The following is a 19981-nucleotide window of genomic DNA, read 5'->3' on the forward strand; positions in this document are numbered from 1 at the left end:
GTAATTTTAGCAAGATATAGCACTATAATAGGCATGTCTCTCCATCGATCCTATGTTAGATTCAGTAATATATTATCTTCATATAAAAATAGGCCAACACTTAGATAATTTTGTGGAAATGTAAATTCCCATTAAGAAATGGCACAATGTGTACTTTGCGAAACAGAGAACCTGGTTTATTACCATTCAACTCCATCCACCACAGATATTACAGAGCAGATTCACAAGTATTAAGCTTTTTTTTTTTTTTTTTTTATAACAGCAGCTGTTTTTGTCACACTCCCTTCCCCAAACCCTCAATCCCCCTGCCTCCTACTAGGGAAAAGCATTACAGATTTACAATTATTTCAATATTTGGTGTGAAGACTGGCCCACAAAACGTTCAGTAATCACTCCTTGAAATCAGTATCACTGTGAGATTATTTTTTTTTATTATGGAGGGTTTGGTACTATGATTTTCTGACAGAGAGCTGAAAATGGGCTTCACATCCACTATCATTCACTGCAGGTGCCAGGTGATCTGACATTTTGAAGGGGGGAAAATACAACTGTGTGTCTACTGTATAAAAATGTACAGTGGCTTTATTGACATACATTCCATAGGTTAAACAGCTGCAAGATAGGAGGCACACCCAGTATTGCACTTCATTAAAAGTTCTGGCTCAAAACATAACCCAGAATATCAAACGAAACTGAAGTGAAGAGTAGCAACTTCGGAATACAGCTATTTTGGATACTATCATTATATACAAGATTAGATAAATCGTACACTATTTTCCTCCCAAACATGACATTCTTAACAGTCTTATTCACCAACTCATCTTTTTTTTTTTGTCCGTCAACCCATGATGCACTTGACAGTGGAGAATACTGTACAGGATTACGAAAAAAAGTCAGTTTACATACAACAATATTTTAAATTCATAGTTAGGAAGCTGGAAATACGGCCTGTCTCTTTTTTTTTTTAATCCACTTTCATCCACAGTTGCCTTAAGCAAATTTATTTCATATTCAATGTTTAATCTTCAATATATTGTTACACTTCAGTGATCAGGAGGTGTGCAACGTCTATGGAAGCCGAGGGGATACAACGGCCGCATGCAAACACGTCACAAGTTTTTTTATTATTATTTTATTTTTATTTTTTCATTCAGTTTCCTCTGAATCCAAAGGAGCCACGACTCTTACATATTTTCGTAGCAGAGCCTGGACACTCATGTTGGTAGAAGAGCGGACCTGAGGACTCTTGGCTACGGTAGAAACCTGGTCCAGTGTCCAGGCGATTCTGACAACACAAGAGCCGAGCTTTGAGGCTGAGCTTCAGCAGCAGCCACAAATCACAGTAGATGAACAGGTTTTCAGTATGGGTCTCTTGATGTTTAGAAGGTGTGGGCGTTCCGGCACACTCCGCAGCCCAAGGCGAACTCCTCCCCCGTCGGTGGGTGCACCACATGCAAAGGGCACTCGGTACCCTCCAACTGTTTGCCTTTGGGCCCTGAGATGGGAAGGACAAAGATTGCATCTAAATTATTCCAGTCTGGTGCTCGCCATCGATCTGTATCTTTGAGTGTGCATGTGCACTCTGAATAATTTAACATTTTCCAGAACAGGACGGTCAAGATAATTGTTAAATACCTGCAGGACAATGGGGCAGTTCCTCCTTGGGTACACTGGTCATCCTCTGGAAGTCATCATGGCAGGCGTTGCAGAAGTGTGTGGTGCCAAAGCAGAAGAAAACGGCCACCGAGCAGCAGTACCGGCATTTATACTCCAGGAAGTCCGTGCCATGCTTGGAGCACATCTGGTGATAGCACACACAAATTATCAGGGATGGGATGATAAGTTGTTGGAAAAGTTTTGTGTGCACAAATAAGCACTATGCCAGGATCCTCAAAGGTTTCATCTACGCACCTGAGCCCTGGAGACATCGGAGCATGCTCCACAGATCAGCTCACTGGGGTCGTAGTCATCTCCCTGTCCCGCCTCCGCATCGCAGCGCGCCTCTCCCCCAAAGTAGGCCTGCAAATGAGGAGAGCGTCAATTCTCAACTCCTAGGCCACACTTACAACTTCTTTCTTTCTCAAAATGCCAGCTCATGTTCTAGTCATGTATAGTTTATGCAATACCTTCTTGCACTTGTAGCAGACATAGTATGCATATCTGTTCATGGCAAAGCCTGCAGGGTCGTTGTGGAAGCGTGCGCCTGGAGTAGTGATGGCCTCGCTCTTATGGAGGCCCTCGTACTCCAGCCTCATCAGAGCCTTTCTCCTCACATCCTCATACAGCTCCTTAATGGGGTCCAGCAGGTCCTTGATCACAGAGTGATTGATTTTGTTCTGGAGGCAAAGAATGAGGTAAACAAACCAGCCACTGTTCATCATTCTCATAAAGGTTGTTCTATGAGTATCTGTGTCACACTTTTGACAAGTTCCCATAATGAATACAAATACAGGAGCAAGCGATGACATTTCACATGACACTGAACAAAGCCGTCATGATATGCAAGGGCAGGCAACACAGTTGAACGAGCTTTTTAACAAAGCATTTAAGCAAACGGCAAGGTGTGGCAGATATAGTTTCCAAGCTCTTTGTTGCGGAGGTAATCTCTTAATCGCAGAGTCTCAGGTGACACCTTACCTTGCAAATGGGGCATGACATAAACCCAAAGGTGATCCGGGGCCCTAGCCAGCGGTTCTCAAGAACACGACGAGTACACTGAAGGTGGAACACATGACTGCAGTCCAACTGGGAACAGAGCAAAGAGGAGTTAAGAAACAAGGATAAGCGAACACATTTAAGCTGTGAATCTCATACCTCATGGATAAGCAGACATGCATACCTGTACTGCAGGAGCAGCAGAGAGGGCTTCTGTGAAGCAGATCATGCACATGTCGTCTGCATCCTGCTTCAGACAGCCAGTGCTCTTGTCACAACCATGCAGACATGGCAGGCAGCTCTCCTCGTTCTTAACTCCACCACATGGATGCCCGCAAGGATGGGTCTTACTGCATGCCAGCTTGGCATACTCCTAAGGAAAACAACATGAGAGGAGTTGGAGAGGCTTTCAAACTGCTGCCAATAAGTCCTTTCCATCACAAATTACTGAATAGGCTTAGTTATGATCTTAAATCTTTGCATCAGTGGTACAATAACACTTTAATATTCAGTATGTCAGTGCTGTGCAGGCTTGTGAACAGGCAATGCTTCGTACCTGGCAGTCTGGGTCTGAGCAGACACTGCCCACTGCAGACAGCTCAGTTCCATTCCTCGTACCACAGAACCTGCAGGCATCGGAGCTGCTGGAAGCTGGTTTACCTACACAAAGATTGGATTTGTCAGAGAATAGCAATACATGTGCTAGAGGTTAGCCCCTGTGGAAAAAACCATGGGCCAAGACCTACCAGTTTGAGACTAACAAACTGGTAGGCCTTAAATGTAATTCAGTAGTCTTTTCAGCAACTTTTTAGAACAGCATTACCACATGTAGCATTATTTAGAAAAGCTGTGCACTGTGGGCGTGTTACCTGTGTGCTCTCTGAACTCCACCATAGCCTTCATGGTCTTTGAGTCAGCCAGAGCCATGAGCCAGAAGAGCTTGGTCCTCCCACAGCCTTCATGGAGATCCACCTTTATAGCCTCCTCTTCCTCTTTGAACACCTGAAGCAGCCGGGAAAATAAGATTAAAAAAAACAACCCTTCTACTCAACACTCATTTTTATAAACTTTTTCATATTACCCAAAAAGAACAGCACTTGAGACTATGATTAGTGGAAGAATCCTAATGCTTACAAACATCTCAGGCTTCATATGAGGAAGGTGTGTCACCTTCAGGGAGACAGCCAACACTAACCTGTCTCTGGTGAGAGCGCGTGCGCCGGTGCAGGTGGAGGAAGCGGTCGCAATCGGTACAAAGGTTGCCACACATGTTACACAGGATGATGGCCGCTGTCTCACCATCGTCGTGGTTGTCACACATGGGCTGAGGATAGGAGAGGAAGGAATCAAAACGTCATTCTTTTTAATGCTAGTTATTCCTATACAGTGTAGCTGTTTGCTGCTTATATAGTTTTTACCATCTGCTTCTGCTGTCCATCTTTGCCCATCCAGCGACCAGAGGACAGCCTGTCTACATGGTCCTGGTCCAGCACACACAGCGAAGCCAGGGCCAGCCACAACTGAGAAAGAGAATAGTAAAGGATACATGATTAATCCAGATACAATACTTCTAAACATAGATAGATGCACTGTGTACTGCTGGGACTTGAGTCCATACCCTGGTGGTGGCGATGCAGCGCACAGGAGACCGATGGTCCTCCTCCATTTTGGTCAGGGCGATGATGGTCTCAGCGATTGCGTTTTTGGTGACTCTGGACCAGGCATCTGAGAGGTGGCCCTAAAAAAAAAAAGCACACAACTGTCTTTCAAATACTTTTTTTGGTATTTAATAAATAAGAAATATGACAGATAAAGAGGAGTGAATGTGATTCCATGTTACATTATGTTTGCAGAAAGCGAAAAGAAAGGCTCAGTATGGTCACTGGTAACTTACAGCTGCCATGTCTTTAACCAGCTTTATGATGATCTCTGCAATCTGAGGAGGAGTGGAACCCTTCATCCACCAGTGGCTCTCCCCTCTGCGGATGTAGCTGAACACAGCAGAAAGGAGGAACAAGTTTAAAAATCAAAGGGAATTGCTGCCATAGATCAGTTTGAATTTGTATTGTTTTGAGCCTCATGGGATATATCTTTTGATCAGCGTAGTTGTATTTAGGCGTATCAGAAACACGCACCTGGAGTTGAAGATCATGGGCAGCGTGACAGTGGTGACCCCCTTGCCCGCAGCCATACCGGCTGTGCCAGAAATGGTGGTCCCTTTGGCTTTCAGCTGCACAGTGAGGGCCTTAGCGATGCAGCCCAGGAACATGTCAAGGATGCCTAGCTTGTTCCAGTCACCCTTCTCCGTGGAGTGGATGATGTCACTGATGTCCGCTGGTGGCAGGGCTTTCACACCAATGATGCTGGCAAGTCGCACGGGTGTCACCTCTGGAAGGACACGTCTGAGCAACGACGTCACCTGAGAGGAGATCAGATGAGATGAGATGAGATGAAACAGAGGGGCAAACAGCTACGGATTCAGTATAGTCCCATAGCGCATTTGTACCTATGACATATACACCAAAATTATGATCAGTTGATTCGAGTGCGATCTCAGCTCTTTGGCTCCCTAGTTGATCAGGTGTTTTCATCTCTTCTATGGAGAATACAATAATGTTATGATATACTGTATTTTAAATAGTTCTAAAGGTTAAAGAGAGTATAATGCATTAACTTGTGTACGTAGGGTAGCCCACCTGTCTCTGTACTCGTGGCGAAGCGGTGTGCAGCAGAGAAAACAGGTCCTGCATGAGCGTTAGCTGCTGAGCCAGGTACTGGCGGCCCACATTGGAGCCGCTGAGAGCCAGGACCATGGACAGGAGCTCAAAGCAGTAGGCATCTGAGGAGGCGTCATCGTCGCTGGGCTGGGAGTTGGCGTTCTCTTTGCTGGAAATTGCGTGCTCCCACTCCTCCCTCACACGTGTGGCCTCCATACGGATGGCCTGGACGATGTGTGCGCACACCTGGAGGGAGGGAAATTAGTACATGCGTTAGAGGGAAGGAATTATTATATTTAATCCTGTTAAGAACTGTTATTTGGAGGCCACTGTCGAATGTAATGTGGAAGTGACTATTTACCTGTTTCTGCAGGTTGGTCAGTTTGCTCCTGCTGAAAATGATTCCTACCATGTGCTCTTTAAGGTCTGCATCAGACGGTGCCTAATGACGATACAAAAAGGACAAAACAAGAAGTTTAGGCTCACACTAAATAGGTCTTGATTCAGTTAAACTGTGCAACTACTACTGGCACAGTGCAGACCTTGTCTTCTCCTTCAGGTGATGAAAGCAGGTTCTTCTCCTCCTGCTCTGGAGTAGGCTCTGCATCTCCACAGATCAGCTTTCCAAACACCTAAATGTACACAACAGACGTAAACTGTTGGACTTTATGAGACACTCTAGTTGTTTGAATCCAAATGTAACCTTTGCCACCAATGTTTCATACAGATACACACAGTATGGCAATATATAAAAAAAAGAGCTGTCAGGTCAGCTGGTTGAAACAGAAGACAGACCTGTGAGGTGATGAGGCGGAACACTCGGAGAGTCTCGCCCTCACAGTTCTTTTGCTGGGCCATGCTGGCTGAGATCTGGCCTGCGATCTTGATGCTCTCGCCCTCTTTCCAGCCCAGGACCTTCACCTGCCGCACCCTCAGGGTGTTCTCAGGACCCTTCAGCTCCACCTTGATCACATGATGGTCCCCTCCAGGAAGCTCACTTGTCACCCAGCCCATGTGACGCGAGTCGAGGTCAACCTTGAGTGAGGAGACATGGGGTTGATTGCCTAACAGCTTATATCTGTGTAAGCCTCCTTATTCTGACATAATTTCTATCATTTTCAGCATCTCTCAATGTGTTCTGCGACATGTAATTTTGTATAGTGTGTTTTGATGTTAAATCAACCATGGTGCACTTTTAAAAAACAACCTTCTAATTTAATGCTTCAATGTCTCTACATCCCTTGCTTCAAAGGGAAGCAATACGACTCAGAGGACAGATGATATATACAGCTACATACAGTACAGCTGAAAGGGACAAACTACAGAGAGGCCACAGGCCACCTGATTTAGCGTTTTGAAAGTGGCTTTGATGTAAATGGATTTGGCTTCGGTTTACTTCAAACGCTCGAGACCCAGTCTCTTTAGACTGCATCATCCATTAAAGCACAGGTTATATTGGTTATTTCTCATTCTCCCCCATCCCTGACTCATTCACTGTGAAGTAAAAAAAAAATCAAAAGGCCAAACCTGTTTGATTCTGCAAAGGTCCTCTATTGCTTTTCCACATAGGAATGTCATTGATGTGACTTTGTTCTGTGGATATGACAGAGAACAGGAAGAAATTCAATAAAACCAGATGTAAAATCTAAGCGAATAGGCTGTTTCATCCCACTGCGGCTGTAACTTGGCATTTATGCCATTACATGTAATGGGTCATCCCCCCAAACACTTTAATCCCCGGCCTGCTGTCTCTTCCTCACCCCAATGTCTCTGGAGTTGTCCACATGAACCGTCACGTAGGAAGCGTTGATGCCTTTGACACAGCTGATGGTGATGCTCTTGGTCTTGTTCTTGTCCTCGTCTCCAGACTCCCAGAAGGTCTCAGTGGAGCCATCTGTTAGGCTGCCAATCATAGCAGGGCGACTGGATGTCTTGATGTCCACTACACTGGTCAGGTCCTTCAGACAGGTCACCAGGCAGAGATCCTACCAGAGATCCAGATCAGGTCAGTGCACATCATAAACACAACGGTGCAACACAAACCCTAACCCTTACAGTCTGTTCTGTGTTGTTCAAAATACTAGCCAGATGTCACCTATGGCTCAGATGTGTAAATACAGTAAAATCACTGTTGAGTCTGTTGTTGTTGTCTTACCTGGCTCATTGCTTCATAGCCTGACTGCACACTTATGTTGAAGCTTTCCTCACTGTCTCCGTCATCGGACTTCGACAGGATATTGTTGATGTGATGGAAAACGTTGCTCTGGTGGAGGAACTGGTGGTCCGACTGCTTGAACTTGAGACTCCAGCACCTAAAAGGGTGAGTCAACAGAGTTATATTCCCGTATAATGTGAAACAAGCTCAAACCTGGCATATAAACACAGGAGGATAATGATAATTATAAATGGGGGCAATTTGTGGCTCATTTGACTAAGGTCCATGTCAGATTGCGACATACTGGCTTGTGACCATATACATATACCACTTCCCTCTCTCTCTTCCATCTTTTCTGTCAATTTGAATTTCACTAGAATTAAGCAAACATGCCAAAAACTGTCTAAAAAATTTATGAAGAAAACATCAGAAGTTTAGGACATTACCACTCATTACCACATAATTTGAATTCAATGAGCCTAAAAATGTTGGCGTTAATACTCATGTTATACTAGAGAAACTGTACCTCAGGGCCATCTGCTGAAGGGAGCTGCCACTAGGGAGTGACATCATGAGGTCAGAGATGGTCTGGAGGAGGCGGTGGAAAGTGTGGGGGAGAGGATGGGCTGCCTCCCCAGCGATAACAATGTCTGACAGGGGGTGTTCACACACACCAAGGTCTCTTTCCTGAAGGGGGGAAAAGGAGATGTTGATAAAGGGAAAATACAACAACAAAGCATAATTAAGTTAGTATGTTTGATTGCTAACCACCCATCACCTGTTCCACATTTTCTTTGTTCCCTTTGTTCTCATCCTCTTCCTCCTCCTCAGGTTCGAAGGGCGATGGGGTGAGAGATGCTACAAAATGCCAAAGGATGTCATGCAGCGAGGTGGTCTGGATCACATTGCACAGCAACCAGTTGAATGCCTGAGAGGAAAACCAAGAGTTAATCATACTGATTAGTCTTATTAACTTTCGACAAACAACACTAGATTCTAATTAGAAAATAATAACTCTAATTATGACTATACAAATCTAGTTGATGCACAATAGACTGCCAACTAATTACTTATGACCTTGGCTCAATGCTGTACAATTAGCAGTAATTGTTGTAACACTGAGCCCTGAGATTGCAAAAGATATTGCGGCCTAGACAGCTGTACCTCCATGGCGAACACCCTGCAGGCGGACTTCCTCAATGCATGTTTCATAGCCACCTCCAGGCCCTCCAAGTCATGGTGCTGGATAACAAAAGCCAGGACCGGCCACTGGAAGTTCCTCTCCCCCTTACTGAGGGAGCCGTGGGCTGAGATCAGCCGGGATAGCTCCGGAGAGGGGTGGCGCAGCAGGGAAGAGCCCACTTCTATATGGGGGACAGAGCAGATTGACGTTACATATGATGTTGTAGCTCATTCATTACACATTATCACAAGTAAATTAAGGCTGTCCCATTGATGTCTTAGGCAAATCCACTGAGAAAATTGCCAACCTGCATCACCACTATGGACCCTGCGTCTCGGCACGGCTTTGACGCGAGCGGGAGAGGCCGAGTGCTGCTTGTCATACTCAGAGGCCACGACTGAGTAAGACCTCTGGAACACTGTGCGCTTAGCCGTGTCACTGTCTGTGATTGGACTGGTCTCGAGACTAAAAGGGAGAATCAGGAATAATGAGTAACAATAGTAGTGTGCTCCCCTTACAAGCACGCTAGTAAGGGGAAAAAAGTCAGTTAAGGTACAATCAACAATTGATGGTCACCTAATGTCACTAGCCAGCAAGGTTAGCTTTTTCTAAAAGCAAACTGTTTACATTCTGGGTTGTATATTTTTGTAATTCCTCTTGCACAGACACAACAGGGTGCACATGAGCACAAATTGCAGATTGAAGCTTTAAAGCGGTAAAAAGATGTGTTACCTGGGCGGCATTGACTTCATGTTGCTCTCTGGTTCCTCAAACACATTGGGGCAGGCGTCAGGGGTGACTGAAATGTAGGGGGCAGGAACAGATGTGGAGCGCAGGTATCTCATCTCATCTTGGAAGAGGTTATCGTCTTGGTAGGCCCCAAAGTTCTCTGTGTGTTGCCTGAGGGGTGAGAGCAGAGCGGTGACTCACTACACAAAAAACATTATTTTAGGGTATTCCTATCTATAAAACGGCAATATATTATTAACTGAGTGGTTAGCTACCTAGCTAGTGTCTGCAGGTAGAGGCATCCCATTTTATTGGGGAGATCGTCCGAGACGCCTTCCTTGAGGCTGGGAAGCTGGGAATGCAGGGGCCGGGGAGGGTGGTGGCACAGCATGCTGGGTTCGGCGGCACTGCTGAGGGACAGCAGGAACAAAGCGTTGGCCCGGATCACCTGGTGAGCCTCCATAGTGGGAAGTGCCCTTGGAGTCTTCACCTGCAGAGGTTTCTTCCTGGACTGCTTCACCTGGAAGGATAACGCAAACTGGTTTTGGTTTAAGTGTGAAAAGTCTATATGACAGAAACAGGTTATGCTGATGGTGTTTTAATAATATAGGGATAGGGATTTAAATGCCACCACTTTCTCTGTCCTTTGACGAGTACTGTGATCATAGGCATAAAAAGTTAAAATCTGTTCCAGAGCAATGCTTGCAAAAACAGAATATTGGTGGACCTTCGTGAGACACAATTATCTTTTCTTTTACAAAACAGTCACCACTTCAAAATGATTTGAATGGGGTGACTCAAATGAGCTCTCAGTTTGTTTTCAAATTGCAAGATTCACGTTTTAGATCCCAACTCAAATCGCGAGATTCATGTTTTAGATCCCAACTCCCTTTGACATAGCATTGTGCTGAAAAGGAGGTGTGGCAAATTATCATCTGAGGCACCTAAACTGCTGAAAATGGACAGCATTCCTAAGTGATAAAGCCATGCAGCAATAGGCTACCTTTTCCCTGGCAGCAGTCTGTTTCTCTCTCAGGTATTTCTCTCGGCAGCGATCACACACCAGGTACCAGGTGCTGCCTCCTATGCCTCCATCACCACAGTTCCCAGCCCAACCACCACAGAAGTGGCCAATGCTGTTGTAGCCCTGGCCTCCAGCATAGCGGCCACAGCCTGCCATAAAACACAAAAGAGGGATGTTATGGGCACAGAACATATTTTACGGCTATAAGTCACTTTTATCAAAACAGTATGATGAGACACACAGAGAGACTTTTTCAAGGGCTAGTGCCCTTCTTTACGACTTAAAAACTCTCCTGAGGAATTTAACCAAAACAACCTTTACTCTTACCTGGGTGAGCCTGTCTCATGTGGTAGGTGACAGGGTAAGGGTGAGACTCCCCACACAGCTCGCAGATAGTGTCTTTCTCAGGTCCACCCATGGCGAGCTGTGCCATCTCCCCAAACAGATTCCCTCTGGGACGTACCTCTGCCTTCTCCCTCTTCTTCTTCTCCTTCTTAGCCTTTTTACTGTCTTTCTCATGCTCCTTCTTTTTCAAGATAGCGCTGGACCCTGGGCTGGGGAAGATCATGTTCTGAGTGGCTGCCTTGATGGTGGCCATGGAGATGTCCTCCCAGAATGCCACCAGATGCTGTAAGGTTAATGGCAAGATTGACTTTGCCCTCATAGAGGGGTGAGAGGTCATCTCATAGGAAATGCCGTCTCCTTTCCCGTCCTCACACTTCTCTGGCAGTGGAGGCTCCTTCAGCATGGACAGCACCTTGTTCTTGTTGATGCTGCCCATCTTGGAGATATCTGGGCCATGGGGAGCAATATTAAACATGTTCAGCGCAGAGGAAATCTCTAAGGAGTGGCGGTTCTTTAACTTGCTCTCCTTCTCCTCAGCACCCTGTCCTCCCAAGGAGCTGCGGATGGGTGCATGCTCTTTGGTTAGGTCAGGGTTGAACTTGAGGAAGGAGGAACAGGCCATGGCATCATGGACAATGCCCTCGTGCCACAGGAATGCTGCGAAGACTGCTCGGGCACATTCAGCCACCGAGGGTGACATGGCCTGCTTGGCAGGCTCTGTCAGCTTTGATGTACTCTCACCCTTAAACAGAGGCCCAGATTTGTCCTTCTTGGGGCGCACGTGCCGACTGGAGGTCTTGCGGCTGACCTTGGGTGAGGAGCGGCTCTCTAGCTCCTCTTTGACAGGGGCTTTGCCAATGCTGAAGTGCACCTTAGAGGAGCCCTCTTCAGCATTACGCAGTTCCACGTTCTCATCATTGCCTTCCTCATTGGAGAGGAGAGCACTAGAGGTACAAACTTCCACCACTTCACTGTGGAGGTTCTCTTGGGTCACGTGTGGAGAAGGAGCACGGTTCTCTACATTACTGATCCCTCCTTTGTTTGGATCTTTAGGAGACAGTTTGGGTTTGGGGGAGGTAGACCTGCCCCTAATTGGCTCTGTAAGTGGAACCTTCTTCTTTCTCAGTGTGTCTGGGTCCAGGGTGTATGAGTCTGACTTGGACCTCTCTCTGGGAGGGTCCAGCCGGGCCTTGGAGGATGGGCTAACTTTAGGTGGGAGGTTCTTGTCATGGTGGCTTGAAGAGGAGTGCTGGGAGGAGGTGCTGGAGGGACTGGACCTGCCTGAGGACAGGCCTTTCTGTTTGGGGGACGATGAACGGGAGCCAGAGTTCGGGGACTCAGCCCGATGTCCTGGGGTTCGTCCATCTGCCTTCAGGGCCTGCAGAGTGTTGTGGTTGGGTGAGTGGGAGCGACTATGAGAGTCAGACCTCAGTTTGGCTGTGTCCGACCTCAGGATCAGGGCCTCACTGGCAGAGAGTCCACCATCACCAGTCTTGACTCTGCTCTGGTCTGATGAGCGGCTGCCCCGATTCTCCTGTTTGGGTGACCGACTTTCCTGTCGGTGTTTGGAGGCTGGGGACATGGGCCGTGCCCCGGACAACAGGTTCCCTCGTTCACCTAAACATTCATAATTCAAAAACAATTACACTAGGAAAGAGGCTTGATTGAGAAGTAAGAGTGTATCCATCTAACTCTGGGCACAACACTCAACATCTGAGGGATAAACAAAGGAATTAATGCAAAGAAGACATCGAAAATGAAATGGAGGGAAGAAAGAAAATGAAACAACCAAGGTGTCGAAGGTGAAATAGGTGTTATGCCTCGCAAAACAAATGACGTTGAGTGACAACATTATTTTTTATAAACAAGTTTAGATTACATTTAATTTAGCACTGTATTTCTCTCACAATCTGTCCATCTATTACCTCACAGTGTCTGGTATGGATGACAGTAGCTAATGAATCATGGAGGAGCTGATGAAAGATGGATTCCAGCCCAGTCCATGTTTTTTTTTTCTGCTGATTATACTATTGTCTTTAGATAAGGCCTACCTTATGGACACGCTTTTGAAGGATGGCGCTAACACTACCAAAATGTTATTCAGGAGGTACAACACAAAGACCTTTGTTGACCAGGGAACAGATCATGTTTCTTTCTCAGGTTCCTACCCACCCTCTGTTCAGTCTGAAGAAGGCATGCATTCTGTGATTACCCACCCTTTTGCCTGAGAGCGAGAGATGAGAGAGCAGTACCATGCCCAGCCGCGGACACACTGCTTTTGTGCACACGCTCGCGAGAAGCAAGGCTGCGTGATGAACCATCTACAGCGGAAAACAGTGGCAGGTAAACAAACAAGGCACGAAATGCAAGGAGGCCATCACAGAGAGAAAGAGGGCAGAGAGAGGCATTGGGGTTTGACACATTTGGGAGAAGAGGCCAAGAAGGTGAAATAGAAAGAGACAAAAGGACAAGACATTAGAGTGATAGATAGAAAGATCAACAGACAGGCAGAGCTAGACTGATAGAAAGGAGAAGAGGAAAACTGACAAACATAGAAAAAGATCAATAGACAAGCAGGTAGAGAAAAAGATTAATAAACACAGGTAGAGAGAAAGTAGCAAGATAGAAGAATAGACTGACAGGTAGAAAGACAGCTAGACAAGTAGAGAGAAAGATAAAGACAGATAAACAGATATTTTGGACCATGTTCTAAGATAACCTTGATAACCTCATATTAGTTGGTGCAAGTACAAACTATGAATGCGTGTGATATACACAAGTGTCTTTAATTAATGAGTAGGCCCTTATGATATTATGCTGTGTCAGCCGGTTACTCTAGATTGACAACAATGAACTATAGAGACTATTGTTATTTTAATTTGCAGTGGAGCCCTGGGCTGGTTGAGGCAGAGAGTGAAACAGGGTGTTAAGCAAGGATGGAGGCTGCAGAGCTGAAGTTAAAGCAGCGATGAAGATGATGAGGAAGAGAGGGACAAGCTGACTAAGCAAGAAAGAGCAAGCAGAAAAATAATAAGCAACTCAGCCCATAACTTCAGTACAATGCAAAAAAATATCAATCTTAACAAGTCATTTTGTCTAGTACTGAGGTTCAAAATCTTGTTTTCCATAAAACAAGTAAAAACACCTGCCAAGGGGGTGAGACACTTGTTTCTGGGGATGTCCCATCCAGTTTTTTTTGGTCTCCGATACCAATCCAGAATATTAAATTTTAAGTATCTGCTCATACAGAGATATTTTTGTAATTAATTGGAAATTGTTTACTTCTCAACACCGCACCTTGTAAAGTAAAGCTCAAATCAATCCAGTCCATGGTCAAACATGGCCAAAAAAGCACTGACATGAAGTCCAAATGGCCAAAAAGTGAGACCAATGCGGTCACATCTTTCAAGCAATCCACGAGGTGTTCACATACCTTGTTGTACAGTAGCGAGAGGGCAGTGTCTAAGTCGCTCCTAATGCTCAATTGAACGGTGAAATCCCAAATTTGACACCATCAAGAGTAGCTGGTCATTCAGTGCAATAAATTCAATAATTTTTTGCTGCCGTGGGGTAATTTATCTGTTGTTTTCAGCGCATCTAATGTGTGTTGCCTGGGCGCAGACTTCTTATGAGCTACTATCTTTTGCCATCTCTCTCTTTTATGTCAATTTGCATAAATGAATCGGGGGTGGGGGGTTGGGGGTTGGGGGTCAAGTTGATTGAACAACCTGTAGCCAATACCGATAACTCTAAATCTTTGCTCCGACTCCAATACTGGATATCGGATTGGTGCATCCCTACTGCAGTTTTACCTGTTTCAAGAATTTTCTAGAAACAAGATGTTAAGACTCACTACTAGACTTACTGGCTTGTTAATAAGGATATTTTTTGCAGTGTAGAACATAACAGCAATGTTATGTGTCACACATCAGTCCCGCCCTCCCCAAAAAATAAATAAGATAAAAGAAATAGAGAACAAGTCAGGAAAACCAAGTCAATAAGGGAAAAGTTGGGAGGAGAAGGACCAACACCTGTGCAAGCAAGCGCCGACACTGTCAGACAGAAGGACAGACTTACTCGGAAGCTGTGGTTGCGGCTGAGACAGTTGGGAGGGGGATTGTCCAAACACAAATGGGCTGTGGACAAGGGAGGAAGAGGGAGGTTGGGCGGCTTGCTCAAATACGGAGGAGGAGGAGGGAGCTGCTGGGAGGAAGGGCCCAGACTGAATGGAATTCAGTATGGCACTCAACCGGTCACCTGCAAATATGGGAGACAAAGGAAGGGGAAAAACTACAGCTTACACTATGGCTTTAGGATTCCCAAAGGGGGATGCAAGTCATTCAGTATTAATCATTAGCTTATCCATCGATCAATCATTCAGTCATCTCCCACAACAAAGTTGGGGTACGGTTATACTGAGGGAGGGGGGGGGGGTGGTGATTTTCTAACGGAGTAAACTAAGGCATCATGGGGTAATGGGTGACGTCACAGAGAAGTGTTCAGGGCCAGTTATCGGTGTTGGGCTAACCCGTTGTATAACTCAGATGGGTTGAAGCAGCCCGAATAGTCTTAGAGTCCAACTTGACAGAAGCACACTGACTGGCCCATGCACACAGACAGACACATATGCCTGACATTGCAGTGATGTTAGGCATGATACAACAGGAGACACAAGAACCATGCAGAAATAAAAAGAAATGAGAGATCAGTGACTAACCGATGGCACCAGTGATTTAAGAGGGATTGATCGATCCATACTGTATCACATATGTACAGTATCAAAGATTACACTGCTATAAATTGTGGTAGTCAAAGGAATTTGTAAGTCCCTCTTATTCAGCATGAAATAAGAGAGTCCTCATTCTACACTAGGGTGAAATTACTCCTTAACCAAAGATGGCAAAAATTTGTTAAACCTTAAAACATCTGTGCCCAGAAACTAGGAATGCTCTCTTTCAGTCAACTTCGTTGGACACAACTCACTCTATGGGAATAGCATCTCCGATGCCATTGGCCTTATACACGCCTGTTAGGCAGAAAGGATTGGCCAGCACCTGGGGAGCTCCCCCTCCTCCCCCAGGGTCTGTGCTAGCCTCTTTTCCTTCACAATTTAGCTCTTCAAGACTCGCTTGATAGTTCTACCCACCACACTTAATAATATCATTTACCAGATTTATTGGATAATCTGTGAAAATGCAGCGGTTTACCACTTCATCTTGAAGGAGACTTCTTATTCCATCTACCCTCACGAAGTGTTTTGTGGTTTGTTCACAGATTAACAGTGGGTTTCTGTTGGCTAGCAACTAGCATCCTCCTAGTTAGCTAGTAACTCATTTCCCTGTCGTGCTTGTTTTCCCCTGGAATTCGGCTCATTTTTGAGGGATGGATGCACCCCTCAAGCTGGACGCCCTCACGCACCCGTGGCTGAACGTCCTTCTCTATGCGTTTCCGACAACTCCCCCAGCTACGTTTGAGAGAGTGAGACAGGAGAGACTTACCCCGATTTTGATAGCCTTGGCAGTGGGGATGGCTCTCGGATATAATTAGGCTTTTGAACTGCGACCCATGGTGCCTCCCACACCACAGGGACCTTCTACTGCAGGCCCAGGGGGAAATCTGACACCCTCCACAGGATGTATGGAACCCGTGGACGGGGCCCTTAAAAGGTCCAAATAAACCATGGAGGGGCTTCCCCCTAGTGTCATTGCAACAATTCAGAGTACCAGAGCTGCATCAACTAGGTCAATATATGACCTTAAATGGAATCCATTTGATGCTTGCTTTCAACAGAGAGGCCTCATTCCCTACCAGTGCTCCATTGCACTGCAGCCATTCTTACATTAATGCAGGAACTGCTTGACCAAGGCTTATTTCATGAAAGGGGCATGCCATCTAGGTCTCTCTCCCAGACCATTAGTCCCGTCCTGGCATTTCACACTAGTGGTGGAGGCATTGTGTGATGCTTCTTCTCAACCGCTACAGAACAGCTAAAATTACTTTCGTACAAGACAGCTCTACTGCTTGCTCTGGTGTTGGCTACGTGTGTGAATGAAATACACGCTGTTCACCCATCCTGTATGCTGTTTGCTCAGGCTGATGCCAAGGTTTCATTGCATCCTAATGCAGCCTTCACTTCGTGCCTACCTAAGGTGCCTACCAATCATAGTTGTTCAGCCTTCAAACTCTCTGCCTTTCATCCCTCCCTTTGTCTCTGAGGCGCAGCGAAGGCTCAATGCCTTATGTATAGTGAGGGAACTGCACATTTATAAGGAGAGGACTCAGGTCTACCGCCAAACTGACCAGCTGTTTGTATGCTTTGCAAACTCAAGCTAGGGGTCGAGCTCTGTCTCAGTAGCATCTTTCTCACTGGATTGTTGGCTTTTCAGGGCATTTATAAAACTGCTATAGAGTGAGTTGTGTTGAACAAAGTTGACTAAAGGAGAACTGCTGGTTACCTTGTAACCTTTATTCTCTGAAGGTAACAAAGTGAGACACAACTCTGGAAGGCCCCTCATAGCTGGTTCGTCTTGAAGAGCTGTATCAATGTGAAGGAAAGGAGGCCAGCACAGGATCTTATATCCCTGGTGGAGGAGGGGAATCCCCAGGTGCTGGCCAATCCTTTCTATGTAATAGGCATGTAGGCAAGGACTTCAAGCCAATTGTATCAGAGATGCTTTTCCAGAGTGCTGAGAAAGCCGTGTCTCACTCCTTTCCTTCAGAGAACCAAGGTTACAAGGTAACCGAGCGTTCTGAGTAACCTTACTTTAACATAGGCCTAATGTTTTAGAGTTAAGATACGGAGAATGTATGTAACTGGTCATGAAAAGGTCCCAGTCAGAACCACAGGGAGGAGTCACATATGTTGCGATAAAGTAGCGAAGAAAGACAATCAAGACAGAGGGGCAGAGAGAAGTAAGAGGTGAGATATACATTGCTATTAGAGTAAATGCACTCAAAATCTTTCAGTAATGCCGCAGTACTCAAAACCTTTCAAACATAAATGAACAGCATAAAAAATGAATGTTAAAAGCAAAGGTGATATGCCGAGTAAGTAAGTACTTCAAATTTATGTCTTAAAACCTACTCTATCAGCGCCAAGCTGACCTCACCTTTGTTGTTGGAGATGCCATAGTCAAATCCCTGCGCGCCATTGGAAGCTGTGGCTCTGTTGAAGGCCTGCACAGAAAAGGGGCTGGGTGGTGGGGTCTGGGCCCCATGATCCAGCAAGACTTGTTCTACAAGAGCAAATTAGATGTTATTTCACAATACATCACATTTCAGGGTTCAAAATTTTTCCCAACGAATTTTGGCTACTGTGTAGTGTCATGCAATGCCTTACCGTCATCATGGCGAAGGTACTGATTTCCCCCACGGTCTCTGGCCAGTGACCAGGCCTCTCCTTCATCACTCTCACAGAACTCCACCACACTGTTCTTATCCAGCTGCACCCAGGTTCCCTCTGAGTTGACCACCTGATGCACAAATAACGCTCTTTATCCATACTCACACACAGTGAACCATTCACACACACACACACATAAATACACACAAACTCTGTCTAATCCTCATCGATCAAAAAAGTCATTACAGCCATTTTCCTCATACACACAAATCCATCCATATTATTATTACACAATGTACAGAACCATAACACACACACTCTACTACATTAGATCACTACCATGCAAACACATCCATTTTCATCTGATTAACACACACAATCCACAACAGTAGATCACATGAATTTGATTAGATCGATTGTTTTTTGCATCAACAGACATCGCGGGACAAACTTGAAGTAGCTAAAAGAAAAAAAACTTACTCTAAAAAGGGGTAGCTTATTGAAAGGTAAATGCATGGGGTTGTTTTTTCTTAACTCCCTGAAATATTATCATTTTGGACAAACAGACACAGATGGAGGTGTTAGTGTGTGAAGGCCGCACATCTCAGATCCAGACAGACTGGCATTCCAGTACAGGCTCAGAGAGGAAATTATTGAACAGCATGACACACCACAGCAGCCAATAAGAGGTCACGTCCAAAAGAGGGGAGGCTCCATTCAGTACCAGGTCAAAGACAGTTTAGAGAGTTCAAAGTACCAAGTTATTCAGAGAAGAGTTAAAAGAGTGTAAGAAAGATGTAGTCAAGGCACAAAATGGCTCCAGCATTATGTGAATCAGACTTCCATTGAGAAGTCTTGAGGCAGCTGAATAAGACACCTTGAAACTGCAACGAATTTATAGACAAACTGAAATTAGTAAGGAAGCACGTAAAAATCCTGTAGCCAGGGGAGTTGATTAAAGAGAAAGAACCTCAACAAGTGAAAAGATACAGAACACACACCCACACCCAGAAGCATCTCATGTATTCCCCTTAGAAAGAGAAATTACATTCTTTACATTCAAAATCACTTAATTCAATTCAAGAAAAAAAGAAGAGGAAATACTTATTTCTGCCCGTTAGCAAATTAAGGGCAAAATCTAGCAACAAGAACTATAGTACTTTAAGTGATCTAAATAGACTGATTTATTCAACTGCAGCCACAAAAAACACATTGCATTTCTTTGGGGTGAGTGCGTACCTCGCCTATGGCCTTGACCTTGTTCCCAAGTACTAACATTCCAATGGGGATACCCCTAAGGTTTGGGCAGCTTCTGATGTTGTGACCAGAGGGGCCGGTCTTCACTACCTTATAAAGCCCCGGGCCGCCGCCCTGCCCTGCCCTGCTCTGCTCCCGCATGGGGGCCTCATGGGAGGGGCGGCTGCTCACCTCCTTTACGTTCTCCTCCGATTGGCCCCTGGCCTCCTGCAAGAGGGAACGGCATGGATTAAAGACAGGAAAACATGTCAACAGACTGCAAAAATAAATGTCCTGATTTAAAGAGGAAAGCCACTGTTCAGAAAATAAGGCCACATTCAAAGAGTGAACTAGTTCTTTCCTCGTCAGTGGCAAATGACATTCTTGAAGCATTTCCAGAATCCAGATATTCAAAATGTACACTCTATCAGCAACACAGTGTATAATTTCAACATAATTTCATATCAAAATACCTGCAATATTGATACAATATAAGAATTCAACACATCCATCCAACATTGCAGTGATACAGGTAAATGACCAGTAGACAATGGACCTGCTCAAATTCAGTGGAAGGTTTACTTCTTCCATATAA

The 19981-nt window shown here is 45.3% G+C and overlaps 1 protein-coding gene across 13 annotated transcripts in view; it reads right to left on the bottom strand.

The window, feature by feature from the left end:
- Positions 1–151: 151 nt before the first annotated feature.
- mycbp2 (MYC binding protein 2) overlaps positions 152–19981 on the bottom strand; it is a 64866-nt gene continuing 45036 nt past the window's right edge. For 5 of the 13 annotated variants that reach the window (XM_071525701.1, XM_071525698.1, XM_071525699.1 and 2 more), the window contains 32 exons: positions 19390–19614; positions 18148–18280; positions 17918–18043; positions 14886–15065; positions 10791–12425; positions 10443–10612; positions 9715–9959; positions 9443–9610; positions 9018–9175; positions 8692–8891; positions 8306–8455; positions 8054–8214; positions 7528–7684; positions 7133–7357; positions 6900–6965; positions 6168–6407; positions 5915–6004; positions 5734–5814; positions 5352–5618; positions 4791–5074; positions 4550–4646; positions 4274–4393; positions 4074–4175; positions 3851–3979; positions 3525–3657; positions 3212–3315; positions 2840–3028; positions 2638–2745; positions 2127–2336; positions 1912–2019; positions 1636–1801; positions 152–1495 (listed from right to left, as the gene is read on the bottom strand). In XM_071525701.1, the coding sequence (XP_071381802.1) occupies positions 1380–1495; positions 1636–1801; positions 1912–2019; positions 2127–2336; positions 2638–2745; positions 2840–3028; positions 3212–3315; positions 3525–3657; positions 3851–3979; positions 4074–4175; positions 4274–4393; positions 4550–4646; positions 4791–5074; positions 5352–5618; positions 5734–5814; positions 5915–6004; positions 6168–6407; positions 6900–6965; positions 7133–7357; positions 7528–7684; positions 8054–8214; positions 8306–8455; positions 8692–8891; positions 9018–9175; positions 9443–9610; positions 9715–9959; positions 10443–10612; positions 10791–12425; positions 14886–15065; positions 17918–18043; positions 18148–18280; positions 19390–19614 (6543 nt within the window). In that variant the 3' untranslated portion in view covers positions 152–1379. Of the gene's footprint in view, positions 1496–1635; positions 1802–1911; positions 2020–2126; positions 2337–2637; positions 2746–2839; positions 3029–3211; positions 3316–3524; positions 3658–3850; positions 3980–4073; positions 4176–4273; positions 4394–4549; positions 4647–4790; positions 5075–5351; positions 5619–5733; positions 5815–5905; positions 6005–6167; positions 6408–6899; positions 6966–7132; positions 7358–7527; positions 7685–8053; positions 8215–8305; positions 8456–8691; positions 8892–9017; positions 9176–9442; positions 9611–9714; positions 9960–10442; positions 10613–10790; positions 12426–14885; positions 15066–17917; positions 18044–18147; positions 18281–19389; positions 19615–19981 lie in introns of all 13 variants that reach the window. The other 8 variants (XM_071525710.1, XM_071525703.1, XM_071525708.1 and 5 more) reach the window with 6 other exon arrangements.

The sequence above is a fragment of the Centroberyx affinis genome, unplaced genomic scaffold (genome assembly GCF_046629955.1).
Source record: "Centroberyx affinis isolate AG114_WGS23_722 - 3 ecotype Tasmania unplaced genomic scaffold, CSIRO-AGI_Caff_v1 ptg001328l_1, whole genome shotgun sequence".
NCBI lineage: Eukaryota > Metazoa > Chordata > Actinopteri > Beryciformes > Berycidae > Centroberyx > Centroberyx affinis.